The 18,026-nt window shown below is 42.8% G+C and overlaps 3 protein-coding genes across 4 annotated transcripts; 1 reads left to right on the top strand and 2 right to left on the bottom strand.

Annotated features, from left to right (window-relative positions):
* Positions 1-606: 606 nt before the first annotated feature.
* Positions 607-2,673, bottom strand: LOC108059811 (collagen alpha-1(III) chain). The gene is made up of 3 exons (XM_017145245.2): positions 2,643-2,673; positions 1,964-2,563; positions 607-1,820 (listed from the first exon to the last, which is right to left on the bottom strand). The coding sequence occupies exons 1-3, from the start codon at positions 2,671-2,673 to the stop codon at positions 610-612; spliced, it is 1,842 nt and encodes a 613-aa protein (XP_017000734.2). The 3' UTR covers positions 607-609.
* Positions 2,674-3,338: 665 nt separating this feature from the next.
* Positions 3,339-17,774, bottom strand: Pxd (Peroxidase). 2 transcript variants are annotated; one of them, XM_017145286.3, is made up of 9 exons: positions 17,389-17,774; positions 6,243-6,415; positions 5,977-6,183; positions 5,708-5,919; positions 4,691-5,435; positions 4,222-4,378; positions 3,797-4,166; positions 3,631-3,736; positions 3,339-3,572 (listed from the first exon to the last, which is right to left on the bottom strand). In XM_017145286.3, the coding sequence occupies exons 2-9, from the start codon at positions 6,413-6,415 to the stop codon at positions 3,467-3,469; spliced, it is 2,076 nt and encodes a 691-aa protein (XP_017000775.2). In that variant the 5' UTR covers positions 17,389-17,774; the 3' UTR covers positions 3,339-3,466. The 2 variants fall into 2 exon arrangements, with proteins under 2 accessions (XP_017000775.2, XP_070073878.1); XM_070217777.1 differs by lacking the exon at positions 17,389-17,774 and adding an exon at positions 6,590-6,607.
* Positions 10,893-12,613, top strand: Adsl (adenylosuccinate lyase). The gene has a single exon (XM_017145287.3). It carries the CDS (start codon positions 11,018-11,020, stop codon positions 12,461-12,463), a length of 1,446 nt encoding a protein of 481 aa, XP_017000776.2. The 5' UTR covers positions 10,893-11,017; the 3' UTR covers positions 12,464-12,613.
* Positions 17,775-18,026: the final 252 nt, after the last annotated feature.

Raw genomic sequence — 18,026 nt, 5'->3', positions numbered from 1 at the left:
AAAGTTCGAACAAACCACTTTTACTTGTCTGGCTGTTAAGTTTCAACAATATGCTATTGTATTTTCAAAAATGATATTGAATTGAGAAATTCATTCGGTCGTCATTGATTTAATTGTTTTATTTCTTTGTGATTTCACTTTTCATGGCTTTGTCTATTGTTAATTTATAGAAATGCCCACAAAGCCAAAGCAATTTCTAAGAACAACGGAACTATTTCGCTAACAAAAAGCTGGTTTATTGCTAATTTATTTAAACTTTTATGCCCTACGAATTCCAGAAGATGATCTTATTAATAAAGTTAAGTTAAAAAAGGTCCAATACATTTTTGTTGTTTATTTGGTATAATGAGTGATTTAAATGCTATTGAAACGGTGAAACAAACGTTTATATTAATATTGGTCCAAACAAAAGGAAATCAATTAAAAATGTGATTCCCCATTTATTTTTTAGTATCTGAGTAACCTATTTACTTAATGCAATGAGGGGAGGGGACAATAGGTGATATAGCTATCTAAAACACCGATATATTAAGCTTATTAACCAGTCAAGAAAAACACTGCATAAGTTATATATTTCAATTTTTTTATTTTCGTGTATCATTGGCTTTGTTACGTTTTATACTGTTCATAGGCATAAATGTGAAAGGGGTTTCTAGGAGTTCCAAAGGCCAGGATAACTGGGCGTTTGTTGGTTCGACCCTCGATTGCATAACCGTCAAAAGACTGGTTATCCTCCATTAAATTGACCATGTCCACCTGATCCTCCATTATAGGTTCGTCTTCTACCGCCTCTTCTTCTACGTAGTTTTCAGCAGCTAAATTTTGATCTTCCTCATTAGTTTCTTCAGCGGAATCGGGACGTGTTGGATTCTCCACTGTGTTATCCTCGTAACCCATATAGCCTGCGTCCTCGGGGTCCGTTTCGAAATCATAAACTTCCTGGGGCATTTCTTCCTCGCCCTCACCCTCCATAAAGTCCTTGTCATCGATTATGTTCTCGACGATCTCCACATCTTCATCAATCAAGTCCAGATCGTCGCGGGGAGTTTGTTGGCCACCATCGCCTGGTTCTGGATCAGTGGGCTTTTGCGGAACAGTTCCATTGTGATGGTGGTGATGATTGTGGCTGTGTCCGCCGTTTCCGTGTGGAGGATGTTGGCCATGTCCTCCGTGATTGTGGGAGGGATGATGTTGGCTGTGCCCTCCGTGATTGTGGGATGGATGATGATGGTTATGCCCGTCATTTCCTGCTCCGTGATTGTGGGAGGGATGATGGTGGTTGTGCCCGTCATTTCCAGGATGTCCATGATTGTGGGAGGGATGGTGATGGTTGTGCCCGTCATTTCCAGGATATCCATGATTGTGGGAGGGATGATGATGGTTGTGCCCGTCATTTCCTCCCCCGTGATTGTGGGAGGGATGATGGTGATGATGCCCCTTGTCGCCAGGTGGATAGTGCGGTGGATAGGGTGGCGGGTAAGGTGGATGATGGTGGCCTCCATGTCCGCCGTCGTGGGGTGGATACGGGTAATGCCCGCCCTTATTGTGTCCCGGTGGATAGTAGTGATGGTGGTGTCCGCCCTTATCGCCCTTGTGTCCTCCCTTGTGGCCCTTGTCGCCCTTGTGTCCCTTTGAAGGCCAAGGGACTGGCACTGGCACGGGAATCCACGGCACTTGAGGTCCTGGTCCTGGGTAGGGTCCGGGTGGGGGATACGGGTAAGGATACGGTGGGTAAACTGGCGGTGGTGGCGGCGGAGGAGGAGGTGGTGGAGGTGGATACGTGGGGCCTGGCGGTCCTGGAAGTCCAGGTGGTCCCATTCCTGTAAGAGATGCAAGATTTAACCATTAATTTAGGGAATATCTATCGGCTTTATTAAAAATTAATGCGTTATAATATATAATTTAGGTGATATATTTTATTTCTAAGATCCTGCTATAGTTTAAGTATTTATAAGTCACTTACCCGGTGGTCCTGGTGGTCCGGGTGGGCCCTTGGATCCCTTGTGGTGATGATGGTGGTCGCCTTTGTGCGGGGGTGGTGGGGGTGGCAATGGGACGGGAATTATAACGGGAGGCGGCAGGACTGGTGGTGGTGGAGGAGGCGGAGGTGGTGGTGGATTATGGTGGTGGTGGTTGTGGTGGTGATCGTGATCATGATCGTGACCATGACCATGGTGATTGCTTCCCGATTTATGACCTGGTGGACCGGGAAAACCAGGTGGACCAATGGGACCCGGTGGCCCCTGTTGGCCTGGTAATCCGTGATGTCCGCGCTCTCCCTTCTCCCCCCGTTCGCCCTTCGATCCGCTGTGTCCCTTGGGACCCTGCTGACCAGGGAGACCTGGCAAGCCTGGAGGTCCCGGAGGACCCGGTGGCCCCGGCGGACAGTTGCAGTGCTGCGGCGGTGGTGGCGGCGGCGGAGGAGGTGGGTAATAGTGCTGCGGTGGCAGTTTGTAGACCACACTTTGTGCTGGCGCCGGAGCGGGTGCTGCTTGGAGGGCGGCTAACAATCTGGCCGACTCGGGAGCCGGATTCTTGGCACTCGCTTGGCCAAAAGCCCAGCCTGTAAGGGTAATAATTAGCATAGAGAAATCAGTTCAATCCGGTTAAAACCATAATATCCATCGGGGGAAATCCCTTACCTAGCCAGAAAATCACTGCGAACAGTCTCATGGCGAAATGGCATCTGCTGCCTTTCGCCAGCGGATGGATCACTTTTATACCGCCTTATGGACTGTTAATCTCATATGCACACTTTGTTTAAATCACTTTCATTAATCTAGATTCACCAGAACCGTTATATCATGTCCATTCAGAAATCTGCTCGCCAAAATCTCTCGGAAAATATGCAAACCTGGTCGAGATGATAATGATATCTTGCGAAGTTCTCTCTTAACTTATGCAAATTTATGTCCATTCAAAAAGTGGACCGCCTCTGAAGTATTAATATGTAAACTCGCATATGAATACACAGAAGATGTACGCATAAAAAAGAACAAATTCTTTGTCCATCGATTGTCTGGCTTTACGATTCGAATCAACAATGAGTCAAAAATGGCAGAAAAAAGCGTTTTGTCTCTTAATTGGCCGTTTCTATCAAGTTGTTCACACCTCGGTCGCGCGCCTACATATGATTAACCCCGATCGATCTATCGATCATCGATCTATAGTGATCCCAGAGTCAACGAAAGTTGACCGTCTGTATTGCGTAAGAAAAGGGGCGTGGCTGGGTATCATTCTTGATCTTCGACATTAATCGGATTTCTAATGCCCTTGACTTTTGGTCTCTGCCTTCTAACCGAAAATCACATCAATATTATTAATTAATTGGTAAAGGCTTTATTTCTGTACATCAGTTTTGGGGGCATTATCATACAAGGGGGCGGGAGTATTGCATTTATGATTATTTTACTGATTAAGCTAAAAGGTATTTGTATTCAACTAGTTAATAATAGATCGCAAGGGATCACTTCTTTCCATAATGAGAGGGAGCTACCGCGGCATATGGCTTTTGATCAATCCACTTGGTGAGGTCGACTTGTGGAATATTCGAGCACGGCATGATAGGGTTACTAAAATCAATCATTGGATTAGATTTTTAAAAATTAGTTATCTTTTATTTCTACTTACGAGTGGGAAACAGTTCTGAAAGCCTCGGGCTGCATAGATGAAATGTGGTTGCCATTGTCGCACAGCAAACGGGCCATACTTGCCTTTCGCAGCTCTTCCAGTTGATCTATGGTATGATATTAAATATTATAAACTTTGAAATTATAGTAGGTATATTTTCAATTACCGGGCGTAAATCCAGTGAGCTTGTCTCCGTTCTCGAAGAAGAACCGATCGCCCACTCGTGTTCGGTAGAACTGTTCGGTGAGGATGCAAAGGAATGTGGGTCCAGCCAAAGCACCGGCCACATGAGCCTCCAACGAGGCTCCCACCGTCAGATCCACGTCATCGTGACTTAAGTACAGGGACTTGAGGGTCTCCAGAATCGGGGGACTGATCAGGTCACCGTAATCCTCCCACGAGTGAGCACGCTTCAGTCCGCAGAATTCCCGCATGTCGTTGTAGGAGGCCAAACCGTGATCGCGATTGCGCTGAATGTCCAGGGATCGCAGATCCGAACCGAAAGGCATGTTTCTCCTGAACAGGAAGTGCTTGATCTGCAAAGGAAAAGCATGAGAGGAGTTCGAAAATATGGTGTATTTATGAACCCACCTGTCTGTCAAAGTTGATATCAGTCAATTCCTCGGGCTGTGTGGCATGTCCTCTGGTCAAGGAATCAAAGTTATCTCCCACCTCGATAATGCCGGGACGGTTGAACCAGTCGCTGAGGGTCAGGGATCCAAGGACTTGTCGCAGCTCGGAAAGGAGGCTGTAATCAGAATAAGATATAATATAAAAATTTAAAAAAAAATTTAAGTATACACAAAAAAAGCATGTCACTGTAAAATCGATATGTGCATGTAAATTTCTGGTTATGCAATACGCATATCGTTTTTTATATGAAATATTTTTTTCGAGCATATCAAATTTACCCGGCTGCATATCAATTTAAAATTGATATTACATAATGTAACACCGATCTACGTTTCATATAGATTTTTTTTGGGTGTAACTATCTGCTTTATAAAAATTTATAAAACACTAAAATGTAATCCTAAACTAAACAGAAATCGATACTTACTCTAAACGACCTTCAATCTGCGAATGGAAGTATCTGAAAGCGGCCGTCGCATGTTCATTCAGGACCGAAGGATCGATGTTGTGATCGAAGTCGTTGATGTAGCTTCCCGAGGGAGCCTTGTAGATCAGTCGGTTCTTGAGCATGTTCTCGCCTCCCAGAAAGATGGGCAGCCATTCGTAGTAGCTGATCTGTTGATACTGGGCAATGTTGATCTTGCGCGCCTCCTGGAACAGCGTGCGATCATCGTAGTGCGGATTCAAGGCGGACAAGTGATCCGCAATGCGATTGTGCTCGCGCAGCAGGATAGTCTGCAGGATGGCCAAACCAGGATTCTGGTTGACCCTCACGTCGCCGGAACGGTAGCACACCTCGCTGGCATCCACGGCGTCACAGTCGCCGGTGACATTTCGCGAAAGTGGCATCCACTTGGCTCCGTTTCGCTCCTCCACGATCATCCGACCGCCCTGGAACTCCCGAATATCGCTGTTCTGCTGAATGGAATTGCCGTAGACCAGCGAGAGATCCAGGTACGAGGTGACCACAGTTATCTGCTCCGCCGGACCGCCGTGGTACTGGCAATTCGAGTCGCGATCGGTGAGGGTGCGTACGAAATTGAGGCACTCGGTGCCCACCTGGGAGTAGGCGGGATCGTGGGGCGGCACAATGATGGCGAAACAGGTCTTGTGGGCGGTGTCCAGGCCAATCAGACGACCATCGTCGGTACAGCAACGAGTGGGATGTTTTTCTGTAAGAAAAATCCAATAAAATATTTTAACAATAGTCCAAAATACCAATTATTTGGGATTTGAAAAATTTGTAACGATTATTTAAGATTTAAAAAAATAAAAATAAGAGTTTATTTTATTTTTAGAACATGGAGGAAATAACAAAATATTTGGCATACGGCACATATATGTAGCTCAATTCTTTCTTGTTGATTTTTATTTTTAAATAACGATTATTTTCGCTCCCTGATTAAAATACTTATTTTTGGGAAGTAACTTATAAAGAACTTACTCGACTGAGTGCCTCCTGCCTGCATGCTCATATCATGGGTCATAATTTGACCCCACTGCATGTTGTGGAGCGTGAACTCTGGATCGGGCACATCCTGTTCTCCGAAAGCCACCAGGGAAACCAGACGAGCACTGGGCAGTTCGTCGCCAGTCACCGATCTCGTGGGTGCCGATATGCCATCGGCATATTTAGGTGTCATCAGGCGACCATACCTATAAAAAATTTTAAAATTAAAAACATAAAAAATCTAAATATTAAATAAAGTTTACCTGGAGTTGGCCACTCCCAAACCAGGACGTTCCAGGTGATTGCAGGAGCCGTCCAATGAGCGGTAGGCGGTCTTCTCGCAAATTGCCGGAGGAGCAGCACATGACACTTGACCCGCAGTGGGAAAACTGTAGCCATAAGCTGATACCGGAGGACTGGCCGGCGATGAAAATGGATGTTGGGGAGCGGGAGAAGTGGGCAGGCTATTCCTAAAGGACAATCAATTGTTAAGAAAAAAAAACCAAAATCAGGAGCTCCTTAAACTTACCCTATAACATAAGGAGCCGACCCTTGGAGGTAACTAAATCCATGATAATTGTTTGGAAAAGCTGGTTGAGGTTGATTGTGGACAATGTGATAGCCCGAGGAAACTTTGAGTCCTAATGCACTTGAGACCAATCCCAACAGGGCCAAGAGCAGAAGATCTCGTGCCCTAAACATCTGTAATTAAAATGGATAAAATGTAATACTATTTTTTACTTATTAATTTTGATACGTTGAAAATAATTTAATAATAAAACAGATTTCTTAACACATAAAAACTTTATTGATTGCAATAAATATTGAGAAATTCTTCTGACAAAATTCTTATTGATATCGGTCTAAGGAATTTACCTTTTCTGTTCGAAATAAGACATATTAATCGAGAACATTGTAGTCCAAGGTCTGCGCCATTTGCGGCCATAGACAATCTTTCGTTATGGCATCCTGAACTACATGGGAAAAAGTGGTTAGCACTCCTAACACATTCAGCAATTTATGTGGAGCTGTAGTGCTCGTATGGTGCATAAAAGCCACATAAAAACCGAAACTTTTTGCAGAGGTACCTGCAGTTGGCCAAAAGAGCATACATTGTAGGTATCCCATCGGCTGGAACCTGAAGCCAACACTACCAACACTACCGACTTGGACACGTTGGACACATTGGACACATTTCATGTTCGCCGGCTGCGGACGGCAAGTGAACTACAAGTGGAACGTTTTGCATTTTTTGCGGCAGCCGATCGATCTGGACTCCAACTCCTTGGGCTCACATATGGTCACAACTGGTTTCATCACCGTTTTGGTGCGCATTCATTATTATTTATTGCGACATTTTAGTACGAACATGTTCATTGCTCGTTCCCCGGCTATTTGGGTATTATGTGTACTATATGGCACCGAAAACCGAACCAAACCCCCAGCTAAAATCTGAGCACAATGCATCGGTTTGAGATTCAAATTCGTGGGCTCAAGGCGTGCAAAAGCGTGAAAAGTCTCATAATTGTTTTATGGCAACGGCATATTTGACCAATTTGCAAGCTACTTATGTAAACAGACCGAATCGACAGTAATGGTTAGCTTTACATAATGAATTTGTCGGCGGCCCCGTTCTGCCGACTAAGCCAAGTCGATTCCCAACCTTTTCCACAAAAGGCCACCTCCAGCTGCTGCTGCATGCAAATCCGCATCCATCGGCAGCCGTGGCAGAAACCACACAAAATAGAAATAAAAATAAAAACAAAAATAAAACAAAGGCAGCCTCTGTCAATGTTTTAATTGCATGCCGTGCAGAACAATGGACCCAGACAACAATTCGAGTTCGTGCCATGAGTCTTACACTTTCCTGGACCCTGGGTCCAAATTGATCGGCCGATTGGAGGTGGCCCTCTCCAGGAAAAACCCACGCCTACACTCGTACTAAAAGCGGCCCTTGGCTAATTAATAAAGTTATTCCTAAAAAATAGCGTTCAAAAATTGGTTAGTTCTAGCTTCCTGTTTTTCTAAAAGAAAATAATACAAACCTAATGATAATTTATTTTAAATGAATTATAGAAAATATTATTTCTTTACATAAATATTTTAAAATAAACCTACTTAAGTTTCAGGGTACCTAAACAATTTCTAATATTTTTCCGAGTGCATCTCTTGAGTTTCTAAATTCGAATGGGGTCAGCGGGTGATTGAAGCCGATGATTGGCTGGATTTTAAAACCGCAACGCCAACGTTAACGCTTGTCAATAGGAAAGAGCGCCGTACTTCGAGTCTCCATCTGAATTCGAATTTAAATTTGAATTGCAGTCTCAGGCGGACACGCCAAGGCAAGCCAATCCAATCCATGTGCAAGTTTAGCACAGAAAACAGCAGCCGTTGGTCAGGGCCGTCATCTACATTGTGGCTTTTAATCTTAATGAGCTGCAACTAAGCACGAATGACGCGACATAAAAATATCTGATATTTTCTATCGCTGAAATCTGTAGCAGAACACAAGAAATGCTCTGAAAGATCTAGTTGATATTCGAATGCTTAGATGGACATGTCGTGGTTGAAATGGACACAACAATATTCTTGAGCTGTCAGCGATGTTTTTAGAACCGCTTGAATGCATGATTATATTCTAATTCACCATGCAGTCCCTTTCTAAAAAATTAATGCATTCATATACATATTTTTAACGACCATTGTGGACAGACATTCTTGAAGCGAGCAAATCAAGTGGGACTACATTAATTTTACTATCCCTGATGCAATTCAAAAAGAGGTTTTTAAAGATACAAGTTAAAAAAGATCTAAGAGCACTCCACTATTCCGTGGAGGTTTCTACCCTCAATAAAAATTCTAGCTTTTATTTTCCTTTTCTACTTCAATCTTCTTTGAACTTTCTTAACTCCAACCTCTCCAAAATGAATTGCTTGAATCCCTAAATTCCAAAATTTCACAACGATAGAGTTATTACCCGCTGGCGTAAATTGTATACCAAAAAGTTTGACTAAAAGAATCGGCTAGACTAACCTAATGATCTTTTCAAAGCTTACCATTAATTTAGAAACTGGTTAAAACCATAAACAATAAAACAATGTTTTACGACTGCACAGTCTGCAAACTTTGATTTATGATTCGGTTTGATTGACTTTCCCTAAATTAAGACCGCATACCAAATAATGAGTTATGGGTTTTTCAAACACACATAACAACAATAGGCCGATGAAAACGTTACGTCATGTTGGCGGGAAGGGCTCAATTTGTTGTTGGCCATGTCCATGCCATTTCTGCACTCCTTATCTTGGGATAATTTCATGATTGACATAGACCATACGTAATAGAGCCATGCACTTACATGTGCAGGTGCACCCAAAAGTGGGCCTCCATCAAAGGCGTGGCCAAGTTGGCCAGATCCATCGACAAAATTGGCCAATGCGAGCAAATTTTTTACGACTTTAACGACTTCTAATTAAAAACGAATTCATATCCCGAGCTATTTGGTGATCATTAAAGTGTAAAATAGTGCATGGGACGCCTGGTGCTGCCGTGATTGATTTATTGGCTGGCTATGGCCGGCCATATTCCATATAAGACATGCTCTAAAACCGGAGAGCGACAACATCATTGCAATCGGAGCTCGGGATCGGGCTCTCTGAAGGAGGAATCGGAATAGGTATGAAAAACGCGACTACGTGGCGTGCACACAAATCGAGGACATTCCGATTTGTCCGACCGATACAGTAACAAGCACTAATTGAAATGGCCATTTAAAAGGAAAGTGTCCCAAGCGTCGGGCACCTAAAACTGCGATTGCGATTGGGCACCAATACCGGGACCCATCAGAAGCTGTCACTGCTCTGGTATTTTCGTTTGTTTTACGGCTCCCCCGAATTTCGAAACTCACGAGATCCGCGCGTTAATTACAAAATGTGTGTGTGGTGTCTGCAGAGCGACGTTTCAAATCAAAATTTATGCAAGGCAATGGCTGCTTTTTGTCAAAACGCCGTCAATATGCAATTTCATAGCCAAAAGTCTCCGGCGAATTGCGCAACCACTTGGGTTAGATCACCCAATCTCGGGGGGACTGAGAGATCGAGATCGAAATCGGAATCGAGATCTCGTGCCCAGGCCCACGCTCTTGGAACTCTTGGAAGCTGGTCATTTGGCCGGCGAATTTTTCAGCCTTCTGAATTTGGCAGCCATTTGGATATTTTCACACATGCCAAATGCAATTTGCAATCGCCTTAGATGCAACGCACTAATTGATTCTTAACTGTCTTGCACCGATTTCGGCGGACCAGTTCTGTTCCAAGTGGCCACTATTTTTGGACGGTGATTATTTTTTATGTTTTGGCTTTACGCGATGCAAATTAAAATTGTCATCAACATACTGTTTTGTATCTTTTAGCGCAAACAATTTTTAGATTTTAGTGGAAGAGATTAACATTTACTTTATGAGGTCAACTATTTTAAACTAGTTCACTTAGAAAACCCATTATTTTAGTTTATGGGGCTATTTTTAAATCTTTATTGATTTATTTACTAGTTTTTATGTTGTCATTAATTTTTTTTATATTTTATTATCTTGTCTACGCTTTTGATGTTTGATTTTATTACTTGTTTTACATGAAGCAGTTATTTTAATCAAATGATAAAAAAAGCTGTTGATTTTTACCTGTTTTGATTGATTTTTGAATTTAATAACTAAAAATTAGTCAAACAGCTTAAACCACTACCTTGTACAAACTCGATTTTATGATAGAATGCCCCTTGTCTCAGCCAGTTAAAAATATCAAGTTTCTTACAGCTTAAGAGATTTCAGATCATTTACATTTAATTGAACAAACGTAAGCCAATTTTAAACGTGTTGAAAGCTAATCGCACTATTAAATGATTCTAATTTGTTCAAGGGAGTTTACAGACTATAACCTAGTGGTATTTGCTAATTATTCAATCTAGAGACCTATTCTACGTTTTAAAAATATCTTTTTCTCTTTTTGTAAAAAATATAAGCGAACAGGGCTCGCTTGAAACTCAGTTAAAACCTTTAATTAATTTTAAAATCTTTGATACGTTTGATTTTGAATAATAGAATAACGTTATATTTCCGAATTTTGGTATATTTCTCCATGAATGGTATATTTCAGCGCCCTGCCGGCGGTCATACTATTTCGCCACATGTGAGAGAACCGCTGATTAGAAGCAACAGTTGTTTTTCGACTCTTCGCCAGCAATTACGGCTAATTACGTGCTTTATATCACACCCACAGCATCTTTCCCCATACTACATAATCCACCGAGATGGCCAGCAACTACGAGGGCTACAAGTCGCCTCTGAGCACCCGGTACGCCAGCAAGGAGATGCAGTTCCTGTTCAGCGACCAGAACAAGTTCTCCACCTGGCGCCGGTTGTGGGTGTGGCTGGCGAGGGCGGAGAGCAGGCTGGGACTGGAGATCAGCGACTCCCAGATCGCCGAGATGGAGTCCCAGATCAGCAACATCGACTTCGAGGCGGCGGCAGCCGAGGAGCGCCTAACCCGCCACGACGTAATGGCCCATGTCCACGTTTTCGCCAAGCAATGCCCATCCGCCGCCCCGGTCATCCATTTGGGAGCCACCTCGTGCTATGTGGGCGACAACACGGATCTGATTGTTCTCCGGGATTCGCTGAAACTGCTTCTACCTCGGGTGGCCAGCGTGATTGCCCAACTCAGCCAGTTTGCCCAGAGCTACAAGGATCAGCCCACGCTGGGATTCACCCATCTGCAGCCCGCCCAGCTGACCACGGTGGGCAAGCGAGCCTGCCTGTGGATTCAGGATCTAATAATGGACGAGCGAGCCCTGAACCGCTGCCTGGAGGATCTGCGCTTCCGCGGGGTTAAGGGAACCACTGGCACCCAGGCCTCGTTCCTGCAACTCTTTAATGGCGATGGAGAGAAGGTGAAGCAGCTGGATCAGTTGGTCACCGAGCTGGCTGGCTTCAAGAAGGCCTATGCGGTTACCGGACAAACCTACTCCAGGAAGGTTGATGTGGAGATTGTGGGCGCTCTTTCCAGCCTGGGCACCACCATCCACAAGATGTGCTCCGATCTGCGCATCCTGGCCTCTCGCAAGGAACTGGAGGAGCCCTTCGAGAGCACCCAGATTGGCTCTTCGGCCATGCCCTACAAGAGGAATCCCATGCGCTCCGAACGCTGTTGCGCGTTGGCCCGACACCTCATCACCTTGTTCAGCAGTGCCGCCAATACCCATGCCACTCAGTGGCTGGAGCGCACCCTGGATGACTCGGCCAACCGACGGTTGACCCTTTCCGAGGCCTTCCTGGCTGCCGATGCCGCTCTGCTCACTCTGCTGAATATCTCGCAGGGATTGGTCGTCTACCCGAAAGTGATTGAGCGGCATATCGCCCAAGAGCTGCCCTTCATGTCCACGGAGAACATCATCATGGCCATGGTGAAGGCGGGCGGAGATCGGCAGGTGTGCCACGAGAAGATTCGCGTGCTGTCCCAGGAGGCCGGCGCCCAGGTGAAGCAGCACGGCAAGGACAACGATCTGGTGGAGCGAGTGCGAAAGGACCCGTACTTTTCGCCCATCCTGGAGCAGCTGGACACGATTCTGGATGCCAAGACCTTCACTGGCCGAGCCAGCGACCAGGTGGGCGAGTTCGTCAAGGAGGAGGTGGAACCCGTGCTGGCACGCTACTCTGATGCCCTGAAGAACGTCCAGGACGTGAAGCTTAACATCTAGATGCCCATCATGTTGCCCAGTTTTAAACCCAGAATTTAATGTTGTCAAATACACACGTACATTCGCACCTAATCAACTGCGTCAGCCACTGGCTGCAGTCAACATTATCGCAATAGACTCAATGGGTCGATGGCTGCGAGACCCCCGGCGTGATTTGTCTTTCTGTTTTTGTTTTGCCAGCTTATTTACAATTTAGAAAAAAAAAAAATAACCACAAGCCTCGAATCGAACTCGAGTCGACGTTCTTGATCTGAGTAAACATGCCTACATATATCCGCCGCCTGTGCCTTTGCCTTTCGCCACTCGGGCTGACATATCACGACTCCAATGCTGCCAGCACAGTAGGTCTTCGGGTCTCAGGCCGCTTGCTTTACTTTTAATTATACAACATATAAACATATAATATGACCCAAGTGCTGAGAATTATCATGGGAGCCGCATTTCTTAAACAGTTGCTACTGGCTTTAAGCTGAAATATATCTTATGATCTTGTTTCCATAATTAAAATTGTTTTGAAGTGTAGCGAAATAGGAGATCATAATAAAAGTATACGAGTGCTTAAAAAGTCATTTTACGACTACTGTGGGCTAATCTGAAACGTTTCGCCAGGTCACCCAACTCTGGCTGTTGCTAAATGGATTATTACATTTAATTGACTGCATTCAGATCAGATTAGATGGCATGGGGCTATTTACTCAATAAAAATATGGAAGCTTATATGGAGGTTAATATATTAACAATTAAAAAATATGGTTTTTCGCTAAACTATATTTTTAACCATAACATAAAAACTCTAAATTGTACGATAAAAATAATAGTAAACCTTCTTAAACTCGAACATTATTTTTTATAGTTATTCCAAGAAAGAAAGGGAAATGTAAATAATATTTTTATAGATTTACCACTAGGCAGATAATTATTCGCTGTTCATATTATGGCTTGTCTGCAGTTGGTAGCCTTAATAAGCATTTCACCCAGGAAAGTTAAACTTTTTTATTGGAAATTTAATAAAAATGTAATAGTAATTAGTGAACTAAAGATTTGCCACTAGATAGCCGCTTAAAATAGGCTTTGTGGTGCTTGTTTATTAGCTGTTAATAGATTTGCTTGTCTGCAGTTGGTGGCCATAACATTTTAATCAAGCCGACGACAACCGGCTTCAAGTTTCCTTTTCGGTTTGACTGATGGCTTGAAGTGCTATGAAATGATGAGACGAACGTGTGCCGCCATCTCAAGTGAGCCAGGTGAGACGCGACGGGCACTCCGACTAATTAAGCTCAGTGTCGCGCCATGTAAAACAAAGAAATACGCCAGAGACAACGTTTTATGATCCGCTACCTGGTTGAATATCGCATAGGTATTGTATTGACTTGCGGCAATTAAATCTAATGTAATTACGATGGTCCGGTTAACACGCAAAATACGGCAGTGACAATGCCAACCAGAGCAGGGAAAACTCTTGCAATAGCACAACATATTTACAATGAAAATGAATGAAAACGGAAGCTACCGAAGACAATTCGTGGGGCACGCGAGATACAATTTCTTCATTAAGGTGTATCGCACTCGAAAAATGTGTTACTGCAATGTCGGCTCGTTTTTCTGGATATGCATTCACGCAATCTTTACAAAGATCGCCGCCCTTATTTAATCGCATATATTCCCAGCACTATTAATCGCCTTTGCGACCTTCTTGCCTGGGATTATGATGTCTGTAGGATTATAATGGTGAAGGAGAGATAATCTCGAGCCTCCCATTCACAAGTCGTGACAGACGCCCCGTGAATCAGCTAACCGACGAGACGATCGGTTACGGACCGAGTGAAGTGGTAATGGGGGCCAATTATGGACGGACCATGTGGCCACCGGCTGCCGTTGACCGTTGCAATCTCGTCGGTTTTTGGTTTCGGTTGCGAATTCGGGGACGGAGACCTTGACTTTGAAATTGAAACCGACGCCGAGATCGAAGCTGAAATTATTTACTTAGGTGAAATTGGCCAAACTGGTTGGATCGCTTTCTTCGGCCTGCATTTGTGTCGGTTTTGGATCGATTGAGTCAATTGGATCAATGGGAGTTCGCCGACTGCAATGGGTATTAAGTCATGGCATTCGTCTCACCTTACCATTTGTTATGCAAAAGGAATTTAAATATGAAACCAAGCGCATAAAAGGCTTTTATCGCTGGCTACTAAAGTTAAAGTTAGTAGTGATTCCGCTTTGGAACATTAAGTACTTAAAAATAAAAACAGCTGGAGTTTAACTAGAGGCAGGTGTTTCAAGATGAGTTTTAAAATTAGTTAAGGAAATGAAAGTTAAATTTAAGTACTTGGATATTTAATCAAATAAATATTTTAAATTCTTTTACGAGTGACGATTTTGTATGCCTGTTATAGTGTAGAAAAATAAGATGAATGTTAAAATCGTTACATTTTAATAAATATAAAATTAATTATTATCCTTTGTCTAAGGTAACTAGCCACATATTTTGAAAGTCTTTGGTCATCGCCCACATTCCACAAACTCCCCAGCTAATTAATTAATATGCGATTGTTTAATTCGCCCAGGTAATTGCAATAATTGCTCGAGCTTTGTGGGGTGCTCTTGTGGTTCTTGGGGCGAAAAACCCGCCATGTGGGCTGCGCACGCGCCACTCTGTCTGCCATGAAAGAGTCCGAGCCAAGCGATTTCAGGCAGTGCCTTCGATTGGATTTGGCAAGCCAACTTGAGCACGAGTTCGGGTGCAACGCCCGTAAAAACGCCCACTTCTCTAGGTGACCAGTGGCTACTGTATATTTCTCAAGTTATTTTTAGCCATTTAGTGCGTAAAAATATATTGACTTAATTGGCTTTCCAATTTAAGATATGTAATCCTGTCTTTTCGAAACCAACTCATTTACATTGTAGTTGGCCAAGTTATTAATTCCAGATTTGTGTGCGGTTTACCTGTTTTTGCTCACGCAATTCTGGAGCGATTTGGTATATGTAACTGGCCTAATTAGCCAATTTGAACACCAGAAGTGATTTATATGCAACTAAACTGATTCGAATGGGGTTGCCAGTCGCACAGGCGGCTGTCTCTTGTCATTTCAGATGATATTTAGTAGTTCCCAAAACTAATCTGTGCCATTGTTGGAGGTGTCGTGACTCGAGGCGCAGGTCTCATTATTTCCTATACAATAAATTAATTTTATGTGAGATCGAGCTACAAAGACGGATACAACACCTGCACAGATTTACATACCTGCGGCCCAATGATCGCAAATGACTTCTGGGTTTTCAGCTAAATGGCAGCTCGAAGTAGCATAACCGTTAAGACTCAAGACTTAAGACCACCAGGTGAATGGCAAGTCGTCAAGTGAAATATATGAAAGTATTAAGGCTCACGTCACTCTATTGACTGCGTTTGCATAACAGGCTTAAGATTCCGATCGAGAGAGAAAGTAAAGCCCACATATCAATTCAAGCGTAATAAGTCATGAACGATCGCAAACCTGATCTAAATGATCGATTTAAATGTTCTAGATGAATTATTCGCCGATTGCTTAATGGTCAGAAGAAAGGAAAACGAATTGTCTATCTCGTGGAGCATATATCACAGCTGTCAAGACTCCAAGATTTATATCAAAGTACCAGAGCCGAATCGAAAACACCGAACTTAGAATGCAATAAATAGAAATCAATGCGAGGCATTCAAAAGGCCACTGCGGGTGCCAAACAATGTGGTTTTTTTTAATTCAGCTTTGGTTTTTGGTCTTTGGTCGACTGGAAACCTTTTGTCGAAAGACCCGCAATGGAAAACTGAAGGTCGCTCGCATTGGATCTCAAAATAATTGTCTTGGCTGTAATTAAAAGATTTGCTACTTTCAACGCAACGCTTGGGTCAGTTGTTTACCGCCAACGGCTTCGAGTGGTTTTTAAAAACAACGTTTGACCGTAATTTTTATTAAAATGTGTAATTTAGAGCAGTCTGGCAAACCGGTATGTGCTTTAAGTACGCGGAGCTATTGAGCCTCATAATTGGCCATTAATTATAAAACTCATTTCGTTTCAAAACCAAAGCTGTTAACAGATATTTGTAATTCACACAAACGTTAGCGTAATGCTGTCTCATTATTATGTGCCCTTTCTTTAATCCAATAAATGAAATTATTCGCAAATTGAGGTTTTTAATTGGCAGATTTGCAGATACCTATAATTAACATTGAATGCAAATAATTTATAGCTTTTAATTGAGAAGGTAATTGGTTCAATTTAATGGTAATCTGGATTATTTTATAGATTGGTTTGAAAGCCCTTCGATTTATGCTATAAAAGAAACTGTTCAAATGTGGTTAGTAATTTTCAGATTGCAGATAAATCTAATGAACTTCGGATTTAAATCATTAAAAATAAGCATTGCAAATTTGACTTAAATAAATCCAATCTAGGGTTTACCATAGTCTTTTATATTTGGTGGCCTCATTTTGGCAAAATAAAATAAACTGTGGGCAGATTGCGGTTTTCAATTTGCAAGTAAAAATCATTAACAACTGATTTGAAAATTTTTTTGAGTTGGCTCCAATTTTCAGCAGGCAAATCTAAGAAGAATAAATATTTTGTCACAAAAATAAACATGCTAATAAAAGTCTGGAAAATAAACAAACCACAAAGGAATTTCTTTGTTTAAAAGATTTTTCTATCAACATTTTACAATATTTTTTTGGGGTATTATTATAAACTTCTTTCATTAAATTGTACCCAATGATAACAATCAAATTTCGATGACTCGCATTTTTAAATTTCCTGAACTTTCATGTCAAACCTTTTTTGTTTTTTTTTTTTACCACTTAAATATTTTGTTTAAGATTTGTTAGATCATAAAATTATTATGCACATTCAGAGCTATTAAATGGCGTTACCGCATTTTTCCGAGAAACTATACTTACGGTAGCTTCAAGCGAATATCCTTTCTCCCGACGATTAATCAACAGTTTGTTTGCGAATACAATGTAGTTCTTTCACTTTTATTGCTAACGATTTTTGGTGAAGGGGCCGGAGGGGTAGTCGTATTCCCTGGCGATACTTAAACACCGTATTTACAATCCACCAATTTCGAGTGCGCAATCGCGAATTCCACGCTGAGGTGAGCAAATTGCTTTGAATTATGTTGGTTTTCGCGATTACTATTGACGTGAAAACAGCAGTTCACCGTTTAATTAGCTTTGCACCTGCCCACAAAATAGAGGGCTAAGCGCTAATCCGTCGACGATTAAATATGGGATATATGCTATGGTTTTTGGATCGGTTGGTTAACTGTGGCGAACAAGGCCCAAGGCGAACTAACTGCGCTGCCGCTGAATTTGGGCCTTTTATAACGAATCCGCTGCGCTGCGCATGCGCAAACGCTGCCGTTTGGAGCACTTTGGTTGGAGAGCCAGTAAGAGCAGGCAGGCCGGTTCGCTTGGGATCGTATTGGGTCGTACCGACTCGGTTCCACTGTACTTGCATCTGCGAGTGTGTAAATCAAAAACTCTGCCTGCTTTTTACTCTCTGCTCCAATTTAATGGCGCTATTGAAAACGTCG

This window comes from Drosophila takahashii, chromosome 3R (assembly GCF_030179915.1).
Source record: "Drosophila takahashii strain IR98-3 E-12201 chromosome 3R, DtakHiC1v2, whole genome shotgun sequence".
NCBI classification, from domain to species: Eukaryota; Metazoa; Arthropoda; class Insecta; order Diptera; family Drosophilidae; genus Drosophila; species Drosophila takahashii.
The sequence above is the reverse complement of the archived record's forward strand: the minus strand, read 5'-3'. Positions and strand labels throughout refer to the sequence as shown.